Here is a 27,484-nt window from a genome sequence, read left to right on the forward strand (position 1 = left end):
CCACCTTGGTGGATGAGCCGGTGAGCGAAATTGCCAGCAATGGCCTAAATTCAAGCCTCGCAGGAGGTAATGCGTTGACCAGTTCAAAATTTAGTAAAGTTCTCTACCACAATCAAAATTTAGTAAAGTTCTCTACCACAATCAAAACTTGTAACTTACTATATGGTCTCACCCCTCTCAATAATTGCATTAATTAGGTCAACCCGGTCAGAATCGAAGAAAAAAAACAGCAACAACATATTCGTGAATTCTAGAAAAGGCTCGACTCCATGAAAGAAAGATAAAATATTTTCTCTAACTGAGTCCGGATTTTTCACTCCAGTTAACCTTTTGAGATTTCAAGCTGAAACCCGGGTCACTGAGACAGATGTGTCTGCTTGATAATCTATAAAGTTATATAAAACTATTTCATAAAAAATTTAGGAAAAGTGGGTGACGCTTTCTTAGACATCACACGCTACTAATTTGAAAGAAAACCCACCGCCCCCGTACCATATCTTGCTTAAAGCATAACAAATTTATGAAGGAACCCTAGCGAATTGTCACCATTTTGGTAAGTTTTCACTCTACAATACAAAAATAAAAACAAGCCGACAGAAATTGATTCTGATTAGCTCAACTCAATGTATCTAATATAGCCTTAGTTGTGTTAGTCTATAGTTGTGTATTAATCAAACCATAGGTAGCTATTACTAAAAATCCATCAACATATTATAATCAGTCCCTCCCTCTACTCACACACGTCAGTTCAACTATTTCATATTTTCCAATTTTCCACATTGAAGTGCTAAAAGATTCAACCTTTATGACTAAGCCCATGTATTGTTTTAAATTTCGTTTACATCAACTCGCCAAACTTCTCGGAACTACTCTATGATATCTCCTTTTGTGGCGTCATCTTTTGATTTAAAGTTTGCACACTCGTGTGAAAATCCTTCTTAATCTAAACTGATTTCCTTGGAAGTGGTTTCTATATGGTAGCAAAAAAGACAGCACAATTATCGTGAACAGACTTCGTTGTAAGCAATACCTTTCGCTTCTTTGTGCAACTTCCTAAGATATTTGGTTCTTCAGAGTCCACAAAGCCTTAAAATGTTCTTAACTTGTTCTTAAATTTTTGGCTATCAAAGCCTTATGTTCTTACATATATGTAGTTTTTTCTTATAAAATAAGATACTCAGCATAGAAATCTTATTCTTAACAGGATTTGAAACCTATATCTAAAGCAATACCCTTTACATTCAGGGGCGGGCCGAGAGTGATGAAGTGATGATCGTTCGTCACTTGTTTTTACCTTCACAAACGCATATTTGATCTATCTATCATCAGATACTGCAACTTTTATAAAAAAAAGTTCTATATTTCATAAAATTGATTATACTTACCTTAAATCTCTATTAAACATTCTCCGCGCGAATAAACGATCATAATTCCGCGCGCGCGCGAGTTAAAGATATCATAACTTTGAACCGTTCCGTATCCTATGTATCCGACCGGTAACGCAAAAGATAAACAAATGTTTTATCGGCTACCGTGAGCCCTTCAAGTCTTCCCTTCTGAAATGATGGATCACGTGTGTAGTTTGAGAAGAACTAATTGGTTTTGGCTATCAAGTGAAGAGTATTTTGCTCTTGAACTGAACAATTTTGAAAAAGTTACGAGCCCGAAGTCAAAAAAGTAAAAAAAGTAAGTTTGTTGATTTTTATAAACTCAACGAAGCCTCTTCCTTCTCAAAGCTCTTCGAGAGAGGAAGGGAGAAATATGATCTCTTTTAAATCTTATGATATCTCATTAATCTCTAAGGCAACTGTACTTTTTATAATAGATTATTATCTTTTTAATCAATGGTTCATCTAGAGGGAATTCTTTTGCGTAGGAAAAATGTGGTTTTGTCGGCTTATAGTAATTTACGGAATAAAATACCGCCTTTTAATTTACGGAATTTTATTCCGCAAATTACTAATCTACGGAATACGTTGATATCTCTTGAAGCAATAAAAGTATAATGTTCAAACTTCACACATGTCTTCATAATGTATCAATGCTGCTACATGCCAAATTTGGGAATATGAAACCTACGTAAACCGTAATTACGGCCAATAAAGCATTTAGTTACGTTGAAATAACCACGAATAACTCTCGAACCGTTGTATATCTTAGAACGAAACTTGGCACGTGTCTTAGTAACCGTAAGACGCTGCTTCATGCCAAAAATCAGCTCTGTAGTACTTTGTTGACGAGAGTTACATAAGAAAAACGTAAAATCACGTAGTCATCCTATAACCGTTCACCACCAAAACTTAGACCTGCTCTAATTCGAGGAGAAATTAGAACAACAAGCCCAAATTTGATGTGAACACGTAAGGTATATATGAAAGTCCTGTCTGAAAAAATTAAATCCCCTACCCTATGTGGGAAGAAGATACGTAAGAAAAACGTAATGTGACGTAGTGCAAAAATACAAGTCTGCGTATCTCTGGAACGAATATGTTTCTCAACAAAAAACTTCCACAAGATAGCTCCTTTGTAACAAAAGCCCACATGAAAAATTTCAGACTAATACAATGACGTCATCGAGAGTTACGTTGAAATTCCGCAAATTACTAATCTACGGAATTCTCAAATAACTTTCGAACCTTTATATATCATGCAACGAAACTTGGCACGTGTGTTAGTATCTAAAATACGCTGCTTCACGCCAAAAATCAGGTATGTGGAACCTTGTTGAGGGGAGTTACGTAAGAAAAACGTAATTCGACGTAGTGCAAAAATACCAGTCTCCGTATTTCCGCAACCAATAAGTCTCACAACATGAAATTTTGCACAGGGTAGCCCCTTTGTAATAAAAGCCCACATGAAAAATTTCAGACCAATACAATGACGTCATCGAGAGTTACGTTGAAATTCCGCAAATTACTAATCTACGGAATTCTCAAATAACTTTCGAACCGTTGTATATCTTAAAACGAAATTTGGCACGTATCTTAGTATCCGTAAGACTCTGCTTCATGCCAAAAATCAGCTCTGTAGTACTTTGTTGACGGGAGTTACATAAGAAAAACGTAAAATCACGTAGTCATCCTATAACCGTTCACCACCAAAACTTAGAACTGCTGTAATTCAAAGAGAAATTGGACCAACAAGCTCAAATTTGGTGTGAGCACGTAAGGTATATATGAAAGTCCTGTCTGAAAAAATTAAATCCCCTACCCTACGTGGGAAGAAGATACGTAAGGAAAACGTAATGTGACGTAGTGCAAAAATACAAGTCTGCGTATCTCTGGAACGAATATGTTTCTCAACAAAAAAATTTGCACAAGATAGCCCCTTTGTAACAAAAGCCCACATGAAAAATTTCAAACCAATACAATGACGTTTTCATTGTTTAATCATTGTTTACCTTACTGTAATTATTCTATCTTACTGAATTGACAAATGTTCAACACGTCCTCGTCAGAATGTGTTGCTTACTAATCAAAGCTGGACCACATTTACAATAAAATGAAGTACTGCTAAACTTTATGTTAGATACTTTAATGGGATATAATTTTGAGGGGGTAAATTTTGTTAAAGTCCCGACTTTGGTTGTAGATTGCAAAATTCAGACCCAAAGAAAGCGGAATGTCCAAAGACCACTATATGTTAGTTGAGATTAAAGATGATTTAAAAACCTATTCCAGCAATCAGCATGCGCAGTTTAGATGTAAAAAGGCATGAAAATCCTAAAAAGACAATGCAGTATAAATATAGTCATCTGCGAAATTTACTTCTTGTGAAATACACGTTTTTTTATATAAGCATTGCACTTATAAGCATATCAAGGCTCATTATAGCAGCAATTTAAGCCGATGATAAGCATTAACTCGGGCCTACGAAAAATATGTTTTCCTGATTTTTCCTGTTTTTGGCTCGGGTTTTACGGATTTGCGGAATTTCCCTGTAGTTTTGCTTGAGTTAAAGCATCCTTTTTAGCATTTTTCAGAACATCTCCTAGCCTGTTTTCAAATGTTTGTATGCTTATAAAAAATCATGTAGGGTATTAAAAATTCGAGAATCAGTTTATTTGAGAAATATATATTGCCTGTGAAAATATTTTGGTGGGATTCGGATTTGTGTAGTTCTTTTAAACGAAACTTTTTTTCTTTTACTTGTAGGGAGCGTTACAAATGTCGACAAAGCATCGGACAAAGTGCAGGATGGGGCGTCAGATGAATCGTCAATGTCCGAATAGAATATTACCATCACCTTCGAGAACATTAATATTTAAAAGGAATTATGTTTGAATTTAAATCTTCCCGCCATAGTCATTATAAAAAACCCTGGTCTAGGTCAATGTATTGTTTTAGTTTTTTTGTCAAATTTTCCTTTGTTATGAACAAAAGACAAGTTGCGATTTGCATACTTTTTTATCATTACCAAATACTACTTTTGGGATTGATCTTATTTCTAATCACATGATCAAAAAGCTATGCAAAATAAATCGATTTACGAACGCAAGCTCTATAAAACTGTTAACAAAAGAATTAAACAAAAGCTTTCTAGACCGGGGATTTTTATATTGACTATGTTCCCGCTACGGCATATCTAAACCAAACGTTACGGTTCCGTATTTTTCCCAACCAAAATGGTTCCGTATTGTTCCGAATCGAAATGATTCCTAAACACTGTGTGAATGTCAAAATTTGAAACTTCAAAAAAAGAAGACATTCCAAAGCAAAACATAACAGATCGAAACGTTTTTGCTCCACTATATTGATCGGAACAAAACTGCTCCGTTCTCTTGCTCTAAAACGTTCCAAAACCATTATGAACACTCTCGGTCAGTAACGGAAGCCATACCTGAAAGATACGAATAATCGTAACATCTGAACATGATCTTAGACGTTACTTTACCCTCTTAATGCATGGGAATCCGACCATAGTCGGAAAGACATTGTTTTGTTACTATCCTCCTTAAAAACTAACTGGCACCGCTAAGGCCTGGCTTAAAGATACATTTTGCAAATTTTTTTGTTGAGAAACATATTCGTTCCAGAGATACACAGACTTGTATTTTTGCACTACGTCACATTACGTTTTTCTTACGTATCTTCTTCCCACGTAGGGTAGGGGATTTAATTTTTTCAGACAGGACTTTCATATATACCTTACGTGCTCACACCAAATTTGAGCTTGTTGGTCCAATTTCTCTTTGAATTACAGCAGGTCTAAGTTTTGGTGGTGAACGGTTATAGGATGACTACGTGATTTTACGTTTTTCTTATGTAACTCCCGTCAACAAAGTACTACAGAGCTGATTTATGGCATGAAGCAGCGTCTTACGGTTACTAAGATACGTGCCAAGTTTCGTTCTAAGATATACAACGGTTCGAGAGTTATTCGTGGTTATTTGTGGAATTTTATTTCGCACATTAGTAATTTTCGGAATTTCAACGTAACTCTCGATGACGTCATTGTATTGGTCTGAAATTTTTCATGTGGGCTTTTATTACAAAGGGGCTACCCTGTGCAAAATTTCATGTTGTGAGACTTATTGGTTGCGGAAATACGGAGACTGGTATTTTTGCACTACGTCGAATTACGTTTTTCTTACGTAACTCCCGTCAACAAAGTTCCACAGACCTGATTTTTAGCGTGAAGCAGCGTCTTTTAGATACTAACACACGTGCCAAGTTTCGTTGCATGATATATAACGGTTCGAAAGTTATTTGAGAATTCCGTAGATTAGTAATTTGCGGAATTTTTGTAATCAGTACGGCAATGCTTTATTGGCCGTAATTACGGTTTACGTAGGTTTCATATTCCCAAATTTGGCATGTAGCAGCATTGATACATTATGAAGACATGTGTGAAGTTTGAACATTATACTTCTATTGCTTCAAGAGATATCAACGTATTCCGTAGATTAGTAATTTGCGGAATAAAATTCCGTAAATTAAAAGGCGGAACTTTATTCCGTAAATTACTATAAGCCGGTTTTGTCTGTTATTTTTACTTCCTTAATTCTGTTGTTGGAGGGTTGTTGTTACTGGCTTGCTTTTGTTATTTTTCAGATGGCTTTTGAGAAAAATGAAATACTATAACAAAAAATGGATTATACAAATTTAAAGACGTTGATAGAGGAAGAAAGAGATGAAGAACTTCTTGTTTTACAGAAGGATGTTTTGGCTGTTATTGACAAAGACATCACTACTCATCAACATTGGCAACAGAAAGCTGAAAAATCACACCATAAAGTTGACCGCACTGCTAGGGAATTGCTATCAGACCTACACAAATGCCAACGCCTACCTCTTAAGTAAGTTTTTTCATTGATAATCTTAGAATTTTCCCTTAGAAAAATTAGCCACATTTGATTTTGAAGGCTATAGTTATAGGGCGGTAATCACAATATATCTTTTTTCCATGTCGTCCAACCGTCTCTTGAAAATTGAGTCATAAAGTTGGAAAATCTGTTGTCTATTTATGTCGACGTCCTTCGTTAAAATTTTTTATTTTGTTGCTGAATTTTTGTGGGCCATTTCTAGTGCATTGACAGCGTTGTAACGTTGTTTTTTGTTAAATGTCAGTTTTCAAAGTTCATAATTTGAAACACCGCATACGTAATGTGCTTTTGTTTTGGCTGGCTAGGCTATCGAACTTTTTTCGCCTCAGTTAACGTCCAACGCCTAATAGAAGAATCTGAATATAAGAAATGTCTGAAAAATGTTTACAACCGACGAGGGTGTAAAATTGAGGAATTTGGGATTGCTGCCTATGTAATATATTCTAACTATATTAGCATATTGCACACTAAAAATATGGGCAAAATTAAAGAAACCTATATTTCCACACACTGACAAACTAAATGAAACAAGTTAGAGAAGTTTCTTCAATTTTCTATGCCTTATGAGGCTTTTGGTTTCATACGAGCATCTAGCCTTTTAATTTAAGATGTATTTCATATATTTTAGGGCTACTGCTGATGGTAATTGTTTGTTCAACAACTCCTGCTCCATACTACTCATAGGAACTGAAAAACTAGCCAGAGATTTACGTGTTGCTGTTTCTATTGAATTGTTTCTCCAGCGTGAGTTCTATCGATGCCATCCATCTCTAACAAAGAAAATTGATGAGGACTTAACGTTAAAAATAGACAAGCTCAACAATACTATAGTTAAGAAAGAATGCCATGACAAGGAGGGTGATATAATTGTAAAGGAAGCAATTCTCAATCTTAAAAACCACACTTGGTCGAGCTTGATGTCAATGTTTGCTCTTGTATCAGTTGTTAAAAGAGACATTGTGTCAGTTTATCCTGGAGATCTTTCAACGTTCAAACCTAAGCTTTATAATGGTACAATTTACCCAATCAATGGAAAAAGTGATGAGTTTTCATTCGGAGAGATCTATATATTTTTGTTCGTTTTTCACATTGTAAATAATAGATATTATATTTTTAGCTGTATATATGTATACACGTTTTTTCTTTTATTAGAACCCAGTTTATAAGAACATCGAGGCTGAAATTCGTCGAAAAATTAAGAACATCGTAAGAACATGCCCAGCCTCAGTTTGGAAAAAAATGACAAGAAACTACAATTTTTTCCTCTTTTCAAGCAGTTTTAAACAAACTTAGGTTATTAGGAATGGATTTTCTAAATCGAGAGTCAAATATTGTCCAAATTTTACCAATTTTAAGTGCTCTTTATTTTGCATGATATTTTCGATTTAGAGTAGTCTGAAAATTTAAGAACGCATCTAAGAACATTTCAGACTGAAAATTGCTAAAAAAATAAGCACATCCAGGCTCAGCCAAATTTTAGGTGTTCTAATAAAAAAAAAAACGTGTATTTGGAAAAAATCAAAATATCTTATTAAAAGTAAGAGAATTAAATGTTGTTTATTCAAAAAGATAGCTCCGATTTTTGTGTTCGCCGTTTTAAAGTCTGTCTGCTAGATTAGCTCGCCAATTTTCACTTTCCTACCACTCACGTCAATTATGGTATCTAAGACCGTTCGCCAAATTCAATCCCCGTTAAATTTAACAAAAATAATTTAATTTTATGTGAAAATTATTCGGAATTTTTATACGCCAAATTTTACGAAATTGTGGCCAAATTAAATCCCCGCCAAAAATTGTATTTTGACTAATCGCTAAATTAAATCCACGCCAAAATTTATCCCCTTGACGCTAGTCTAGAACGTGAGAAAAAATAATTTGGAAATTCCCTTACAGGCTTCCCGAGGGAAATTCCCAGTACTACTTTTTAACCCAACCACAAGTGGTTATTATCTGCTTTGAATTGGGTTCGAAACAAACTAAAAACAAGACGACTTAAAGTCGAAAATTTCGCATAATATTTGAACATAAACGATCAGCATTATGCATTATATATTTTGAATGAAGCGTTACACAAAAAATACACATTGTATTACAGGTCGTAAATATCCTGTTTTCTTATGAAAAATCTCAATCCATTAAGAACAAAAAGATTCCTAAAAAAATGCGACTAAAAAATTCCTTTTTATATATAAGCGTAAAAAAATCTTTCAATTCAGAAGAATAATTCAGAGAACTGTAAAAAACTTGAGAAAATGAATTTTAAAATTCTTTGAAAATGAAGAAGAAAAAAAGAACTTTTCATTCTTTGATGCCAGAAACTTCATTTTGTGCTTCACTTGGGCAAAGTTTATATCAACTTCTTTCTATAAACAGTAGAATTTTCTAAAATTGAGAAAATGGCTTGTCAGAAAAATCTGTTGTATACTATCTTCACTTTTTGATATGAATGATGGCGCACCACCATCAAAATCATAGGCAAAAAAACAGTTGAGTTGTTGAGCTCCAGCTTCTGGACTAGAAAATGGCAGGGTAAAAACTAGCCAACTTTATAAGCTTTAAAGAAATAATACTCCTTGAGATTAAAATTTGGCTATTTTTGCCAAAAATTTCCAAAATCTCAATGCAATAATCCATATGAAAATATATTAAGAAAAGCTTGTAACTTAAGGATACAGACTTTGGTCGAGATTTATTTACCACTGTCACTCAAATTTTCCCACCAGATACAAATTGACTTAAACCTCATTATAAAGTAATACAATTATTCTTCTGATGATGTAATAGACCTTTAAAATTATTTATTTAACTATTTCTAGGTTGACCGTGAACCTTACAAAATCATAAAACAAGAATCGCAAAATTGCGACTAAATATTTCCTTAAAAATGAAGGTCATTATTGACATATTATATAAAAAAGCACACATAATAAAGTATACATATATATTTGTCCAGAAAGAACTGGCATGTTGTTTGCTTTGATTTGGTGTTTAAAAATATGAAATATGTACTTATCAGTCCTAAAAAAAATACAAATTTGAATATAATGAGGGCAATAAGTCTGGTTAAATGTTACTTTATTCACAAGATTTAAGGATTACTGAAAAAATACTACTGCAGATGAACTAAACTCAAAAACTAAAACTTTACAATAAATTTACATTACGACAAAGTAAAAATCTATCTTTAATAGCAACAAAGAAAAAAATGTGGCTCAAAGTTTTAAAGCATTTTTAAATATATAGGTTGTAAACAGTAGACCTTTTTTTAAAGAGGCAGCCATATTGAATAATTATGTACTCCAGCATAACAATGATACAGCCATACATAATTACTGTATCATGCATATTTTAAAAATTCAGTAGGTATAGAGAATTCAAGTTTTGAAAACAGACACTGCATTGGTTTACAAGACTAGACTAGAGAAAGATGTAAACCATCCACACGGTTCATGAAAAAAATAAAGTATTTATCAAAAAAAGGTTCTCTTTTTTTTGGTAATCAATACACCGTTTAACAGGTGTCGGTTGCGCACGCGTATGAACACTAAAGTGAGCATTTATTTCTACCTACCGCCTCTACGGTGGAAATGGCGAGACTGTTAAACGGTGTATTCCAACAAACAACAGTCAATATACCGTAACAGGATCCCACGGTGTAAACATTATCAACCAACAAAACCCACACCACCAAAATTGTAAAAATAAGTCAATATAATTTCTATCAACAATTTCTCGTAAAATGTTTTATTTCCAACATTCTGACTGTCTGATACCAATCATGGCTGGAGTCATCATGTGTAAGAGTGACTGTGTATAACAACAAAAGTTTATTGAAAATCATCCCACGGTCATGGTGAAGCTAAAGATTTATCAACCAAACAAAACTGACGCCAAGTCAAATCTGTCGCTTAAAAATTTCCATGAAAATTACAATCGAAACTTTATCTCATAAAATGCTTTTTTCAACATTCAGGAGGTGTTCAAAGTTAGAGGTATCATATGTAGAGCCAATCAATACATGAAAAGTCATTTACTATCCCATTTGCCATGAGATATACAAGTCAAGAAATCAAACAATAACCAACAAATCATGCTGTCATGTCTCTTCACTTTCATGTCACATCGTGTTTATATGGGGTAACCAGAAAGTCAATCCACAAGAACAGCCATCTTCCTTTATTATTGAGTGTTCCAAAACTGTTGGTAGGTTGTTTGGAAGTAAAGAAACCCACACAGTTTGATTTATTTTAAAGATTTAACTTGGTGAAAACAAACTGCATCTTTCTAGCAAAAACTCATGTTTCAACCTGCTACATAACAATTGCCAGTCGGGTCTGCTACTAACATGTAATAGTTTTATTATAACCGGGCTTGAGAATCCGTAAGGAACCTGTAACATATATTATATATATAGTTTATCAGTCGACTCGAATCATGATACATTACTTATACTTCACTGGGTGCATTTTTCGCTGTGAAATTAAAAACGGGCGTCAGTCAGGGCGTACGGAAGGCGTTTTGACACGGGAAATTATGGAGAAAGCCCGTTTTAATAAATATTTCCCTTTTGGAAAACGGGAAATATTTAATAAATGTTTACACACAAGTGAAAGTAGTATATACGTGCTAAAAACAGTAAAAGAATCAATATATACGTAATCGATTAATGGCCCTTCAAGTAAATCACAACAATGACTCCTTTGTACCGCCAACTGCTCTAACTTGGGACGATTGGTCGAAACATGGGACTGTTGCATATCTGGTCTGTATTTTCACTTACTGTAAAATCGAAAGAGAAATCCTGTATTTTTTAATACACCGTTCCTTAACTCAAATCAAATGACTTTGGAGGTTTGGTGAAATGGTGGCCAAATTGAAGTACCATGTTTTGTCACATAGTCCTAAGTTAGAGCAGTTGACGGTAACTATTTAAACTGCATCCCATTAAACAAACCCTCCCCAATCTCTTGCTGGTTATCCCGTGAAAAATATATAGGGGTAAAGATTCCAGAAAAGCAACAAGAATCTTAGTACGGAAATGGGAATCTTATACAAAACAACGGTACCACTGGAGTTTTTTATATATCAAAATGAAAATCCAGATTAGCAAAAGGTGTATCAAGATCGGTGAAGTTTAATTGCAGCTCGATTAGTTTGATTTGTTACCTTGTTGCTCATTCTTTTTACATTCCGACGACTGATTAGCAGACGCCCACGCTAAACCATAAAGAGCAGGCCAATATCTATCATCCTATTGGGGAGGAAAAGCTGGAAAAACTTACTTACCAAATCCATCGAACACCAATCAAACTTCATCGGACACCAATAAAAACTGTCATCAAACTTATAAAAATTTCTTACCAAGTAAGGTTCGGTAATCGAACAGCTATCGTTTGGGTAATCGAATAGCTATCGTTTGATTTCGATGGATACTGTGAAGTTGGGTATAACTTGCATCAGTGGAGGGAAACTTACATATAGCCATCAAAATTACAAAAAAAAAGAACTGCACAGCTCTGCTCGAAGCTCTACTCTACCATTTAACTTCATTTGAGGGGCTATGCATTAGCCTCCACTGATGCAAGTTACCCGATCTCACGGTAGTTTGACAGTTCGATTACGAAAATGATCGCTGAATTTTAATTAACTTGATTTCTAAAAAATACTTCCTAAAACTGACTGTTTGTCACAAGTGGTTTCACTATTAACACATTACTATCTGGTGAAAAAAGGAAAAAAAGATCATACCTGCGCTGTTTGTAGTTTTAGTGAAGAAGAGGCAGGGTTTTATGTTGTTGTTGTGAAAAAGTAACTCTTTTTATTCTGCTTATCTACTGAGCATTATCAATTTATTGGTGCATTCAGTAACTACACAAACATAAAATACTTAGTAGTAAACGAATAATAAACCTCTTTAAACACTCTACAAAAGGCCAGAAAACATGATAAAAATTGATACAGCAGCAGCAAGTTTCAAAAGCAGCCATTAATGATTAAAAAGTTCTCACGATGAATGTTTACAAAAATGTAGAAAGTTATGGAGCCGTACGCTCCAAACTGTGGAGCTAATAATACAGTCGTCAAAAAGGCCTGATGTAATTTATTATCTCCACTGTTATCGGACCACTATAAAAACGCGCGAAAATCGTCCGTGGCTAAACGAACGTGTAAAGTGTAAGTTAAATTTAGTAAGTTCGTCCACCGTATCGAGTACTTTCGTTTTCTAATTTTTTTTCCGAGGACACCGCCGCCGCCACCGCGAAAGGCTATCGTAATACTTCGCTAAGCGAAATTAATAAAAATGAAGTTAAGTACACTCTTGTTTGGGGTTCACGAGAGGCACTCGCTGCGCAGGAGTGTAACGTCCCCCATCTTGCCAAGTGCCATCGCACTACAACCGCTATTAGTGGGCGTTTGTTCAAATACGCCCTCCGCCCTTTGAAATACCGCCCCCGCCCACGAAATTAAATGTCAAGCCTAAATTATCATCACACGATAATTATCCAAATCCGCCCCTGAGTCATTTCCTAATTTTCGGATACTCTCCTCGTTTCCAAATGGTTTAGAGGTCAGATTATATCCACAAATAATAAAAATATTAATCATTACTAGTCATTAAGCCCATATCGAACATAATCGTAATCAAACATAATCGAAGATCAATCGAAGGTAATTTACAATCAATCGAACCAATCGAACGTTACTCGAACGCAATCGAACACAATCGAATATTACCCAAGAGTCGGCCGTTAGATTGAGATTCGATTGCGTCCGACAATCGAATCGCGATTATGATCTCGTTCGATTACGTTCGATTGGTTCGATTGCGATTTTCGTTCGAAGTTGTTCGATTGACACCGTCTGGCCATAGAGATATCTGTAAATCCCATATGAGGCTTTCTACAGCAGAAGTTTTGGTTCTGTGATTTAGGCACAAAAACTATTCTTTCCAGACGTTATCGTTATTTGATTAAACTGTAAAAAAATTAAAATCATAAGGTCTTGCTGTTTAAGAGGTTTCTTCGTAAAGTCTACTTAGAAAACGTATTACTAGTATGTCGAATCAAACCCTCAGACTGTTTGTTCATTCAAAACATTGTTCAACAGATTTCAAACGATAAGAAAATCGTTCGCTATCCATCAAACGGTGGCTTCTAGTTAAGTGGCCGGCTTCACACATTCCCAGTGGCTTTTCCACTATGGCTAAATCATTGATGAAACCGGTAAGACAAAAAAGACTTCTTACATTTTTTGCATCCACTCAATTTTCTTCTTCTTTTTCTTTCGTTCCACGTCTTGTCTTCTTTGAAGCTGCCAGATAAAAAAAATCTAATCCGTCAAAAGACCCCTTGAAAATTATTCAAAAAATGATGTGTGCAGGTTATGAACATATTATGAAAAATTTAAATTTAAAGCTGTCGGCTACGAGTGTAGCTTCAATAACCCCCCCCCCCCGGGGAAATATCGTTCACATGTTGATCAATCTTAGCATAACTTATCCTCAAAACTCATATAGTCTGTCTGTCTGTCTGTCTGTCCGTCTTTCTGTTTGCAAAAAAAAAACAATAAAGTGGTCCTTCACTACTTCAAACTTCTATTCAAATCATTTACGATTCGGAACCATTCTTCATTCACGTCGAAGGGTAAACTGTCGTGGAACACTCTCTATAATTCGAATCTTTTTGCAATTCAAACAAATTAGGCCCCCGTTGGAGTTCGAATTAGAGAATTGACTCTACCTTATCATGGTTGTACTCGATCTTCTTTCGATTTGATTCATACGGGATGGAGTCTTGACTCAGGTATTTCAAAGTCTGAAAAAAATGTAAAAAGAATTAGCAACCCTCCTACGTATTCTTAAGAATTTAAATTTGGGACGAAATGGAGTTTTTACAAGTCTTTTTACTTCAAAAAATGACCAATTATCAAAGTATCTTATAAAAAGTCCATCTCATCTGTTGAATTTTTTTGTTTTCATTCGTAAAAAAGCAACATTACCAGGAGCAAACTCTCATTTGTTACTCAAAAAATAGCATTGTTGTCCCACAAGTCAGTTTTTTATAACAAAACTATAAAAGCTGAATTTAACGAGTTTTTATGACACCAAACACACCCAAATGAAGGGGAGTCTCAGTCAAAACTTATCATATTCATGCATAATACAGATTCATAGTAGGGAAGCACCCCAAAAAAGACCGGTTGTTTGTCACTAATTTTAGAATTTAAACCATTTGCGAAACGCCCGGGCTATTTTGGGTGCTTGCGTACAACACATTACACGTTTTATATAAGAACCACAAACTATATAAGAACACAAGGCTTCGCTGGCCGAAATGTCAAGAACAAGTTAAAAACATTTTAAGGCTTTGTGGTCTCAAAAACACCCTATTTCTTAGGAAAATGGTCAAAAATATTCACTAAATGGTCAAAATAAGAAAGTTTTAGGCTTAAAACTCAAAAAGTTAAGAACATCCGAAAGTTTCAAATTTTTTGGATGTTCTTATAAAAAAAGAATAAGTCATGAATATCATGAAAGGCCAATGAGCTTCCGAGGCTTACGTACACGGTTAGTGACGGGTCTCCAGCCATTGTTTTCAATACGTTGATACCAATCTTCCGGCTGCTCGTTGTTCTCTATATAACCTGAAGGTGAAAGAAACAGATTACATTTTGCCAACGGGAGGTTGGTCTGATAAAAATCCAAAGCTTGAAGATGATTATTATATCTTGTCAGAGCCATAAAATTGAGCAGCGAGCACCATTTTAAACCTATTAAATTTGTTAAGTTGTATAGATTACAAAAAAAAGTTAATTATTGAGACTAGATTTCAGTGGACTCTTTCTTAATAATTCGAAGAAATTCCTCGCTGTTATTTTTTAATGAAATTATTTTATAGTCTGATCTGAATCTCTCCTGAGTTCAGTCAAATTGGGGTCCCATTTTAACGAGAGTCGTGAGAGAAACTCATATGTACAGCATTTATGAAAATAATCCTGTCTAACATGACCCGGTGGCTTTTAGAATTTCGCCGGGGATAAAGATTTTTTCTTTGAAAATTCAACGGGGATTCTTCAAAGACGGAAAAAACCAGTAAGGACACGGTCGGATACAAGGTTTTAGAGAGGCCAATTTTTTAAAATCAACTTATCTGATTGATAACGATGCTTTGAGGTTATGTACTTGAATGAGTAAATGGGCCGGTGATACAGGGGTGCATGAAATAAAGAAAATCTCTTGTCGTTGGCGCTTAAACCATCAGAAATAAGAAAGTAAATGCGGATTTGTTAGAAACCTTATACTGACCTTCTAACTTGACATTGTGAACAAATTTACTGGGTACTTCTTTCCTTTTGGTGTAATCTCTTGGTGCGAACGAACAAACGTCTGCAACATTAATGTGTGAGAATATCTTGTAATAAACCGTCGGAGGAAATTTGACCTGAAAACACACAAGAAAAATACAGGGATTGGAGACTACAGCTTTCTGCCCTCTTTAGTGACCATTTCACTTAGTTTATTGCAGTGGTGCAGAAAATATCTTATAAATTAGTCAGTTTTGGGTAATACGAACTTTTAACATGCGAATATTTTTTTTTTAATTTGGGCAACTTAAATGTCAAGGCCTCGGTGATTCGAAAAAAATTTTCACGCTAATTCTTGAATTGGTGAAATCGAAAGTTATTTCACGTCATTTCTATTTGAAAAGATCGACCGAAAGATCACAAATTGTTGGCAATTCATATTTGTTGCATACTTGCAAAATTTCCAGTCAATTGGATAAATACATCTGTACTTGTAATAACATGGTTTGGAGGCTGATTTGGGATTAATAGCCCCGAGGCCCATTAAAAATATTTTTTTAACGGGCTATTTATCCCATATTCAAAGATTTATATTTAGAGGCAGTCCCAAGATAAGATACACGAAGGCTTATCTTAAAACCTTCAGTGAAAATGTTTCGAAAGAATTCTATTGCGCAAGTTAGATTACACCAGTGTCAGTAGTATTACAGGATAAATTGATTGAAATAAGATAAGAATTGATGCGTGATCGGTTCGTTCAAGAACTTTTTAACCACAATGGTCTCAAACATTATTCAAAATAATGACGAATTGACAATGAAGTGTCAACCCTAACCGTTACTTTAAGTTACATAACTACTTTGCTAGAAAGAAAAAAGACCATTGGAAAGCCACTAGTTTTATATAATGGAAGGATTTTACATAAAGAAGTAACAGCATTTGCGAAGCCCTTTCTTCAGGGAGAGGTTGAAGAAACAGGCAAGGGGAGTAGATACAACATGCGAAATATGAGTTGTTCAAAGAGTTCAGTCATTATTTTTGCTTTTCTTTTGATACAGTGTTGCGCATTACACTTTAACGATGAAGTAGCACAAAGTTATTGTTCAAGTCGCGCTGAAACTCCATCTTGGGTGTTTGCTGTCAGGAGACATTGTGGAGGTATATACCATAGATTGGTGTGCTTTAAGCTCTTCCAAGCAAAAAAAAAAGTGAATATCGCAAAAAATATTGCTGGTTTTCGAAAACCCGCTTCTGATTGGTTAAGCGCTGAAATTCTATTGTAATTTCACGTGACTTGGGTATGATTTCCTACCTAACCTCGGCACACTTTTTCAGCAAAAGCACGATATCTAGCCCTTCAGACTTTATAAATCTATGTAATATACATTATTTCTTTCGAATCGAAATGTAAGTTTTTGTGATTGATTAGCAAACGGTTAAAAACAGGCCCTACTCTTTGGACGTCAATGCAACGACTTTTGCAAAGATTCTAACTGCCAATTTTCTGCTAATTTATTTGCCTACTTTAACAATTAGAATAGGCAGGGCGAAAAGTCGGCCGTCTAAACTAGAAATAAAAGATCTTGTGATATTTTTGAACAACCTAAAGTTTTAATTGGAATATACTTTGACCAATATATTTCCATTCAGGGGAAGCCCCAACGTGTAAAGAGTTGTGCCAGAATGTCAAAACGGAAGCCTTGGTCTCCATCGGAAACCAACGCGAAAAGTAAGTACCATTTCTAACGTTACATCTTTTTAAATCAAATGTCTCAACAGGAGAGCTTTTACAACCTCACAGTGCATATCTTGCATTACTTGCCTTAATTTGTCATCCTTTTAGAGCAAATCAGTAAAGCCGTCAAGATTTAGTATAATTGTTACTTTTAAATGAGGTTTCCTTTTGACGACCCACCTTACAGTGCATTTCTGTTACATGTACTGTTCTAAATTGTTTGGTTTAACTCCTTTAGTTTCGCTTGCTTCGATGCCATCAAGACACGAAAAAACAGAGGCTCGCTGACCAGTATCAAAACGTATACATTTGGCTATGGAAAAGAACGTGGATGTAATTGGCCAATTAATGATTGTGGACCAAATTATTGTTGTTGTAAAGCTTTCTAAGGACAATGGAAAGGCATGTTTTGTTAGGATTTTGAAATTTTCTGCAGTATTTTATCTTATTAAGGCGAGACCAATTAAATTTGTTGTTCTACGGACAGATTGTTAGAAAATTTTCCAAAAAGTATCTATCCAAAAATTCACTTTGTTTTTTATCTTCGATGAAGATCATAATAAAATTTTAGTGTATGGAATGCTTTTTATGATTGTTCGATTTCTTGAATTAATTTTCAGCTTTATTCAAGTTTAATTTTTACAAATAACTAGTGTGTAAAATATATTGTAGTGGAAATTCGATACTATTATTTTTTTGATTTTAGCAAAAATAGGGTCGGTCGGGCCCGTAGAACAACAAATTAAATTGGTATCGCCTAACGTGGCTTTGATAAACTTCTTGATCTAGATTGGGGAAAAATAAAACTAAACGAAAAACTGGTCAAGTAGAGCTAGGTTTCCAGGCTATCAAATACATCATAAATCGTTATCATAATGTTGTAAATATATATTCTAGAATAAAATAGTTTGAAAATGGTATTATTTTCCTGCTTTTTTGTCCAGTATGGATAAAAGGGAGCAAACATTATGGAGAGTTTTCGTTTGCCGGGGGAGGGGGGGCGAGGTTGTAAAATTTTTTACCTTTCTTAGAGGCGCTTTGAAAATCTCAAAAAGCTTTAAAATAAGGCATTGGAAGGTCAAAGTTAGCAAGAATAAGACCACAAGAATGGCGGAAAATATAAAATTTCATGTCGCAGAGAGTTTTCTTTGTAATCTTAGCGCCAAAGGCGAAAGTTTTGGTATATGAAAGGTCAAACAGCTTAAGGAGGCCTAAAAAAGGTAAAAGGTAGGCAGAAAAAGGTCACAAAACTACATACAGTTCACGTTCTATTGGAAGAAATTTTTATGTTTGGGGGGTGGGTACCCGCTTATTTCAAGTTAGTTTTATTTGATAGTCGAGTTTAAATTCTTGGCACCACTTCTAAACCAGAAATAATAAGATAGGAAGTTTACATTAGTTTTCCCATGGTTTACCTCTTATCGACCTTGCAATAACGGTACCTCGTTGGTAAATGTATAAAAAGATTAGGTTGTGATAAACCACTTTTGTTGGTACAATGGAGATATCAAAGATAAGATGCATGAACGAAAAAAAGCGGTCATCTGCATCACGCTTTGGTTTTATGATAAGAAAATCGAACTCGAACACAATCACTAATCTTTAGCGAGTTTATGTATTTGCACTTTTGAGGACGGTAAAGTGACTGAAGCGATTTGGAATAACCCGCAGTTTTAACCCACAAAATCGAGGACGGTAAAAGTGTTGGTTTACCGTCGTCCTCAGTTGGTCATGATCCAGCCAAATTAGAACCTTACCGTCTCCGTCGCTGAAAAACACACATACATAAACTCGGTTTTATATAAAACATGACGGCAGTTTCTCTTCCCCGAAAAACTAAAATCTTTGATGTAAATGCAGCGAGAGCGTTAGATCTATATTTCCATTAACATTTGTAATGTAGCGCCGTTGGACATTAGGCAAATTTCAATAAATTTCTCTTATGAGGATTGATACCACTTTCGATATCATTCCGATCTCCGATCAAAGATGGCGGGTGTAGCTTAGTCCAAGATTTATGAAGTTCAGTGGCCACAACGGGATTTCTATTTCTCAAATAGGAAGAATACTTAGTAGTAGATTTTACTATTCAAGATAAAGATTCTATAGATCAAACCGATTTTCCTTAATTTTTTTGTTATTTCAAGGCTTAAAGATTTGGTATTTTTGAAAGATAAGAAAAAACATCAAGTTTCATTATTTTTTTTTACACATTTCTTTATACATATTTTTTCCTCGACAAAAATAATATGTTCAAAGTTTTTAATCACTGTTTCGGAAGCTAATATAAACTTCCTTAAATTTATCGAAACCAGCGAGGACACCAGCTCCGGCGACACCACGGAGGATGTTAGCACCAGCACCTTTGAACAAAGATGCCGCGCCTTCACTCTTAATGACTTGTACGGTACAATCGATGGATCCTTTGTATTTGGTGGCTGTTCCGGACGTCATCATCATTCGACGACGGATGGTATCAACAGGATAGGAAATGATACCAGAGACGACAGTCACACCATAACCTAACATGAAGGATGCACCAAGGGAGGCATCATCCCCAAGGAGCATTGGTTTCAAAGTATCATAGAATCCGAAGTAGCATCCACGATATGCGATGATACCAACACAGGAGATGACAAAACCACGGTACAAACCTTGGATACCATCAGATTTCAAGGTTTTACTGTAAACATCGATCAATCCATTGTATTGGCGTTCTCCACCTTTAGCTGATTTCAAATCGTTAGCTAATTTGGTTCGAGCGTAATCCAGCGAATAAACGAAGCATAGAGACATCGCTCCGGCAGCACCACCAGATGCAATGTTTTTAGAGAAGTTGACCATGTATCCATCATCCTTACTCTGTTTGAACAAGACTTTGATTTTATCCTTGAAAGCGAAATTCAAGGCTTGCGTTGGGAAGTATCGGATACAGTTAGCCAAATTTCCACGCCAGAATGGATACAAACCTATGAAATGAAAATAGGTTTGTGAGACATTGCACTCTTATTCATTCTATTCTTGAAAAAAAAAAGATTTCATCACATAAGTAACATAAATACAGCGCGAGTGAAATAAAATGTTGTTAAAAAGTAGTTATAGATACAAATAAAAAAACAGACCACGGCTACAATAAAAGTATGTATCTTCAAAAACAAAAATAAAGTAGAAAATATAGAAAAATCATACCTTCAGATTGAAATGTTTTGATGGTACAATCGACCACACCTTTGTATGGTTCTTTCAATGTTCCTTGTTTTATCATTTCACCTTGATTTTGAACCAATAATTTGACTCGTTCAATAGGTGCGGCGGCAGTTTTAGATACGGCAGCAGCGACACCACTGAGCATAAAGTTTTCGGCAAATCCTAATTTTTGTCCACCCATGTTTGTGTTGTTGAAGTTTTAAGCGTTTGAGTTTTTGGTGAAAGAAACAGCGATGTTTGTTGTTGCTGTCTTGAAGTCGAGTGTTGAAAAAAAACTTCGTTGGTAAAATGAAGATAAAAAGAAGACCTTACAACGTACTGACGTCAGATTTTGTTCGATTTGAAAAATCAATTCTGACGTCAAAAGTTCGACAATTCTATTTTTAAATGTTTAGAATCTATTTTAAGACTTCCGTAACAAGGACAACCTGGGACATAGTGTATTTTAGAATAGCGAGATTATGTATCAGAGATATTCTAAGGCTACGGTTGCGAGGCTGCCCATGAGGGTTATCACCAAAAGCGACATGTCGTTGTCTACTTTACTCTGTACGGGAAAAACACCAAAACACCGTATAAGCAAAGTAGACATAATGCCGTACGTCAAATATCAAACTTGCTTTCACCCGCTATTACTTGCCTTACTCGCCATTTCCCTCGCCGCTTTAACCGTAGCCGTAGAGAATTCCAGATACATAATCTTGCTAATGACATGGTTGCATACTTTACTGATTCGCAGTCCATCACTCAGAGCGGGTTTCAGATTAACAGCGAGAAATTGCAATTATCGGAATAAGCATATTTGATCTGGTAGAGGCACGTGGCTAAAACGACCTTGAGAATTTGGCAAGGACCAAACTTCCAATGGCTTTCATTTTAGAGGCTACCTTGCTATGATAGTCGATTTGCATGGGGACCGTAAACGTGCAACCTTCCGATCAGAAGTCGAGTGCAATACCGCTGCCTCTTGTTTTAACCAGTTTATAACATGTCACTTTTAATCAAAATTTGATAGTGAAGTTACTTCTAACAAGCAACATGCTGAATGGACCTACCTGATGATGAAAGCTAGATAATAAGGCAATAAGGAGAAAAATTAAAAGAATCAGTCAGACGATATAGCGTTTTGCGAAAATGCATAAAACATAAAATTTTATCATTGATTGTTGATGGGGGAAGAGGGAAGGGGAGTAAAATCAATTTTATTGAAAATTGAAACATGCTTGATGGTGGGCGTTGCTATTAATAATGTTTTTGAATGAAAAAACAACCAATTGTAAGGAAAAAGTCCAATGAAAATCTAGAAAAACGGCGATTTCAGGCATTTTTCGCCGAAAAAAATTTTTTATCAAAAATCGGACTCGGCCATGTTTTGAGCATTGTTAATACGCATCTTTGAGCAAAAAATCAGAAAAAACTAATGATGAAATCTTGAGAAAATGCCGAAAAACCAGTGTTTCCGGCATATTTCCGGCATTTTCGGCCGGAAATGAATTTTTTTCAAAAATCGGGCTCCGTCACAATTTAGGTATTGACATTTTGCATCAGTGTGCAAAATTTCATGAAAAAATATAAGGTACAACTCAAGAAATTCAAGAAATACTGTTTTTCCGGCGAAAATCGGCTGTTCCGGCGATTTTTAGAAAGTTCCGGCTTCAAAAATCAATTTTATTGAAAATTGAAACATGCTTGATGGTGGGCATTGCTATTAATAATGTTTTTGAATGAAAAAACAACCAATTATATGGAAAAAGTCCAATGAAAATCCAGAAAAACGGCGATTTCCGGCATATTTCCGGCATTTTCGGCCGGAAAAATTTTTTTCTCAAAAAACGGACTAAGCCATGTTTTGGGCATTGTTAATACGCATCTTTGAGCAAAAAATCAGAAAAAACTAATGATGAAATCTCGAGAAAATGCCGAAAAACCAGTTTTTCCGGCATATTTCCGCCATTTTCGGCCGGAAAAATTTTTTTTTCGAAAATCGGGCTCCGTCACATTTTAGGCATTGCCATTTCGCATCATTGTGCAAAAAAATAGAAAAAACTAATGAGCCGATCCCGAGAAAAGCTAGCAACAGACGAACGGACGGACGGACGGACGGACAAAGGTTAATTTAAAGGACTACCTTAAGGTAGGTCCAAAAATAGAGTACAAAGGTGTTTAAACCTGAGATGGAAATTGCTCATGTTAAGGTTATTTTATTCAAATTCCGAGCCATTTAGGAAAATTTTCAGTGTGAAAGTTCATACAGTGTAGACATGAGCTATTTCTAAGCGTTCACGACGATTAATTCATAGATTTTTTTTGAATCAGACCCATTAGAATTGAGAAATTAATAAATACATGTAACTGTAAAGAATTATGAAGCGATAGTTAGCATTATTCGTACCTATTCTTAATTCTCATCGCCAAAGATTTAGTCCTAATTTACACTAGTCCCAATCACACTATATTGGCAAGTGACGGATTCCATGACTTTCAAAATTTCTTTGCGCGGCCTGCCATTTATCCGACCATTGCGCAGCACTTTTATTACCACTATATCTAGAGTTTAACTTAACACGAAACCTGCAAGGGATCACTTGGTTAGTGAAAGTGACGAAGTAGAAGAAGAACATGACTTACACCGCCCAGTCTGAATCGAACGTGAACACCAGATGACGAATCGAGAAGATCGCACTAAAAAAGAAAAAGAGACAAACACTTGCTCATTTTTCATTTTCTTCATTCCATCCACACTTTCTAAAGATTCCCGCTGTATGAATAGAACTCAACAATTTCAGATCTTTGCTAAGAAAAGAAAGACTATTTGAGCGGATTTGAGCGGAAGAAATTTTAGCATCTAAAATAGCAGGAGGAATAAATTTGCCGAAAATCAAAAAGGAGAAAAATTTTAGTTAGCAAATTTTTCATCCTGACAAATATTTCGCCCAATAGAATAAAGTTTTTATCGAGATAACCATATTGCCAATAAGCTATGTCTAAAAAACGAAATCACGCTGTAGAGAAGGAACACGATGCAAACATCATACCTCTTTAGGGTTAATGCAACGCAACATATACTTTGCATCCCCTTGACAACGAAAATTGATCAAATCTTTGTAATATTTGAACACTTGGATATTCTGAAAATAAAGAATGAAAACCATTTGACTCGACGAGAGCTTCAAAAATAATTTTACTCGGAAAAGTTTCGAGATAAGACTGAAAACTTTCCGGCAAAAGATCTGCCAGTACAACGATAGAAAATGAATTTTGTCTCTTACCACATTGCGCCTCCAAAACCTTTGAACAGCCACAACGGCATCCAGGGTGGTAAAATGACGTTTCGGGCGTGGTGTATGGGCATGAGGCGTTCGATTAGCCATGATTTCACGAAACCAATTTTGTATAGACCATGCACAAAAGCCTTGAAATGTTCTAAAAAAGAAAAGTTGATTTTATTTTACTTCAGATTTACAATTTCAATCTTATTTACTCACCTTTTTCAATAACGGTCTCTGTAATTAAGCTCGATTTTTCTTTTGTCAAATGGGGAGTCGGGAAAATGTGATAAGAGGGTGACAAAAGTTTTCCCCGATATTTTGACTTTTTCTTGTTTAAGGTGCTTCAAAGCTGGGTTGATACAGGGAGTCTTAAAACTTTTGAAAATCATTTTCGTGATGCTTTTCAGATAATTGGAGGCCATGAATACCTATAATTCTTAAAAACAAAGAAACAGGGTCTAAAAGGTCTAAGGGATCTCATTTTTTAATAAGAACTATTGAGAGCTTTTTGGTTGTAGGATAATATGCAACAAGCAACCTGGTATAGGTAGTCGGAAAAATGCTGAATGAAAATGAAAATGTTCAAGCGAAAAAGAAAAGATAACAGCACAGCATAGAGATGCGTAAGCTAGAAAACATGATGAAACTTGTTTCACACTGGCTTTCCGCTGTTTTAGAGCTAAGGAGCCCCAAGGATTTTGGGCATAAACAAAAAAAATCCTTTCTTTCCTAAGATAACTCTATCTCATTAAAGATAAAATTGAATGAAGCAACTTCCACAAATAAGAAATCTGGCCCAAATTTGCCTAAGAATTTTCCTTTTGATAGTCTTTAAGTCTCACATTTTAAGGATTACCATTTTGCATAACTGTGTAAAAAATCAGAAAAAACTGATGAAGCAATTTCACACAAAGTTCAGAAAACCCCATTTTTAGGTATTTTTGGCCCAAATTTGCCCAAAAAATTATTATTTCGAGAATCGGACTTCAGATTTTAAACATTACAATCATTGTCCAAACAAACAGAAACAAATATCAAGGCAGTCGCAAGAAATGCTCATTTTCCCTAAAAGTGACAAAAGGTAATTTCCCCAAATAAGAATATCCAATTTTTACGGCCAAAAAAATTTTTGCGAAAAAAAACTGATTCAGCCACTATTAAAAGAACCTTGCCCTCTATCTTGAAGCAAAAAAATCAGAAAAAACTAACGAAGCAATCTCGCATAAAGTCCAAAAAACCCTATCGGGCGTCGTCACTTTTTGGATACTCTCGATTTGCATCACTATGAAAAAAAATCAGAAAAAACTAATGGACCAATCTCGAGAAAAGCTGGCAGAAGGCGAACGGGTGAACGGACGAACGGACGAACGAACGAACGAACGATGGTTAAATTAGAAGATCTCCGGGGTAGGTCCAAAAATGAAGATATGAAAAATAGTGCCAATACTTGCTAATTTCAGTAATTTGAGATTGAACATTTGGTCGACCTCCTTCATAAGAGATGGGGTTCTTTAAAGCTTGGTACTCACGTATCAAAATAATTGGCGTTTAGCACTAGTTTACATTGCGGTGCCTTTGAACTTTAAACGCACATATCAAAATTTTTTGATATGCACGTTTAAATATATTTTTTTTAAGTTCGATAAACGCCGGCGTTTAACATTAAACGCGGGCGTATAAATTAAACGCCGGCGTTTATTGAGTGTACTCACTAGAGATCTTATGGTTTTAGACGCGCGCGTATAAAGTTATACGCCGGCGTTTAGTGTTAAACGCCACTTTTTCAACAAGTGAGTACCAAGCTTAAAGGACCAAGGAGAGTTTCTCTGAGTAAAGAGATGATTAGTGTGGGAAATTAAACTTACAGCATTTGTTTTCTGTCAATCTTAGGGTGGCCTTCCTCCGCATAACGTTGATAGCTCATTGCAATCTTTGAGAATACCTGGAAAAGGAGATTAGTAGTAGTAGGCTTTTTAGTTAAGTTAGAGTCGCAAAGTCTAGGATACGGTCTAAGACAACAAGGTGTTATTACAACTTGACATTTCTAATTATTACAGATATATGAAAACCACTTTGGATTCGATTGGAGTTATCCAGTCACAGCTTACCATGAGGTGGCAAAAAACGGATGAAAATATTTGTCTACCGTTCTGAAATGGTTTATACATATCAAAACAGCTTCGTACCCAACCAGTGTGGGCTACACCCTATTGCTAGACACATTCTAATGCTAATCTTATACCCATACTCTGCGATTTTAATGAAAATAACTCGTCTTATAGAAGTGGGGCTGGTAGTTAATTCCAGAACGCGAAAGGAAAATATAATAGGCGTGAAAATACGAAAGCATAGGCTGTACCTCCTTAGCCTGTACATACCAAACTATTTTTTTGCGGGACAAGAGTCGCTTGATTTGTATGTAAGTATGTAACAATTTATTTCATGTTGACGAAAAGGTAGCACCAAAGGCTAGTAAAAGTCTACGCTACTTTACAATTTAAGAATAAGCATATGTTTTGTTGGCAACTCATCGTTGCTGCTACTGAGGCTAGATATTGACAGTTTTTGGTTGGCAAAGTTTTGTTTGTTTTTATCAAGCGAAGGTTATTTATTCTGGGACTTCCTCTCACACGCCAAATGAAAACACCATCACATTCAGAGCTCCATATCTTAGCTTTTTCGCACATGGTAGTAAAGCCTTCTACTTTTTCACCCTAAATTAAACATTCTTAATCTCACTAAGAAAGCATACCTGAGACATGCTGCTATTGATTCGTTCAGACAAACGCGACGGGTTGAGAGACATTCGGATATCGGAGACAGTGGGAGAGGCTGTGTAAACAGTGGACAGATATGAACTACTCCACTCTGACGGCGCCGGTTTCAAAATGGAAAACAACAGCTTTCTATAAAAGAAAATGTTAATTTAAGTGTAAGTCATGAATTCCAATGACGTAGATGATGTACGCCAATTAGGCCAAGACCTGCCGTCGTTTTGCATAAGATTCCCACTTTCCGCACTAAGATTCCACTACCAATTTTCTAGCGGAAAAAGACCAGTACTCCGGATAGTTTATAGGTTTAGTAAGTAAAAAACAAGATATTCCGTATCTTAAGAAAAAAACGCTTTCCAGTCTCATGCCGGTTATCCCAGGAAAAAGAGCAGAAGCTTTCTGGAAAAGAATCTTAGTGCGGGAAGTAGAATCTTATACAAAACGACGGTAAGTCTTGGTCTAACTTCAAACATCACTACGAGGGTGGGTTATGACCTCGCTACGAAAACGAGAAGGTTGGATTTGGATTTGACTTTGACTATACGAGTCTAATAACTCCGATAATAAGGGGCTACTAAAAATCATTAAAAACTCTGACTTTCTAAAGTGCATAAGTAATTGAAAAAATATTTTTCATTTCAGTAAAATTATACCTTGTCCTGAGACCGCGCCATACTCTTTGAATTTCAATTGAAGCTGCTATCCGTCTTTCTTCTTCACATTCAGAAATCAACAAGATTTTCTTAAGAAAATTAAAGAACTAAATTAAGTGGACTTTGCAAGCTATAAAGTTTTGTTTAAGCTCTGTAATTGGAGAACGCGAGAATGTATAAAGGGGGGGGGTCAACCAATGAAGTATAAGCCCGAAGGG

At 35.5% G+C, this 27,484-nt stretch overlaps 3 protein-coding genes and 1 long non-coding RNA gene across 6 annotated transcripts in view; 2 read left to right on the forward strand and 2 right to left on the reverse strand.

The window, feature by feature from the left end:
• LOC136807192 (protein MFI-like) overlaps positions 1 to 27,484 on the reverse strand; it is a 51,138-nt gene that overhangs the window by 21,282 nt on the left and 2,372 nt on the right. For all 3 annotated transcript variants that reach the window (XM_067063773.1, XM_067063776.1, XM_067063774.1), the window contains exons 3-12: positions 27,267 to 27,355; positions 26,592 to 26,745; positions 25,705 to 25,781; positions 23,840 to 23,993; positions 23,606 to 23,698; positions 23,199 to 23,252; positions 15,630 to 15,765; positions 14,889 to 14,968; positions 14,065 to 14,139; positions 13,572 to 13,636 (exon numbers count right to left, since the gene is read on the reverse strand). In XM_067063773.1, the coding sequence (XP_066919874.1) occupies positions 13,572 to 13,636; positions 14,065 to 14,139; positions 14,889 to 14,968; positions 15,630 to 15,765; positions 23,199 to 23,252; positions 23,606 to 23,698; positions 23,840 to 23,993; positions 25,705 to 25,781; positions 26,592 to 26,745; positions 27,267 to 27,355 (977 nt within the window). The remainder of the gene's footprint in view (positions 1 to 13,571; positions 13,637 to 14,064; positions 14,140 to 14,888; positions 14,969 to 15,629; positions 15,766 to 23,198; positions 23,253 to 23,605; positions 23,699 to 23,839; positions 23,994 to 25,704; positions 25,782 to 26,591; positions 26,746 to 27,266; positions 27,356 to 27,484) is intronic.
• LOC136807066 (uncharacterized) lies at positions 6,025 to 7,608 on the forward strand. The gene is made up of 3 exons (XM_067063634.1): positions 6,025 to 6,298; positions 6,954 to 7,416; positions 7,603 to 7,608. Exons 1-3 carry the CDS (start codon positions 6,090 to 6,092, stop codon positions 7,606 to 7,608), a joined length of 678 nt encoding a protein of 225 aa, XP_066919735.1. The 5' UTR covers positions 6,025 to 6,089.
• Positions 16,599 to 18,046, forward strand: LOC136807314 (uncharacterized). The gene is made up of 3 exons (XR_010846665.1): positions 16,599 to 16,786; positions 17,279 to 17,357; positions 17,602 to 18,046. It is a non-coding gene; the product is annotated as an uncharacterized lncRNA (long non-coding RNA).
• LOC136807186 (uncharacterized) lies at positions 19,577 to 20,875 on the reverse strand. Its single transcript, XM_067063768.1, has 2 exons — positions 20,553 to 20,875; positions 19,577 to 20,332 (listed from the first exon to the last, which is right to left on the reverse strand). The coding sequence occupies exons 1-2, from the start codon at positions 20,749 to 20,751 to the stop codon at positions 19,626 to 19,628; spliced, it is 906 nt and encodes a 301-aa protein (XP_066919869.1). The 5' UTR covers positions 20,752 to 20,875; the 3' UTR covers positions 19,577 to 19,625.

The sequence above is a fragment of the Clytia hemisphaerica genome, unplaced genomic scaffold (genome assembly GCF_902728285.1).
Source record: "Clytia hemisphaerica strain Z4C2 unplaced genomic scaffold, Clytia hemisphaerica genome assembly, whole genome shotgun sequence".
Classification (NCBI taxonomy): domain Eukaryota; kingdom Metazoa; phylum Cnidaria; class Hydrozoa; order Leptothecata; family Clytiidae; genus Clytia; species Clytia hemisphaerica.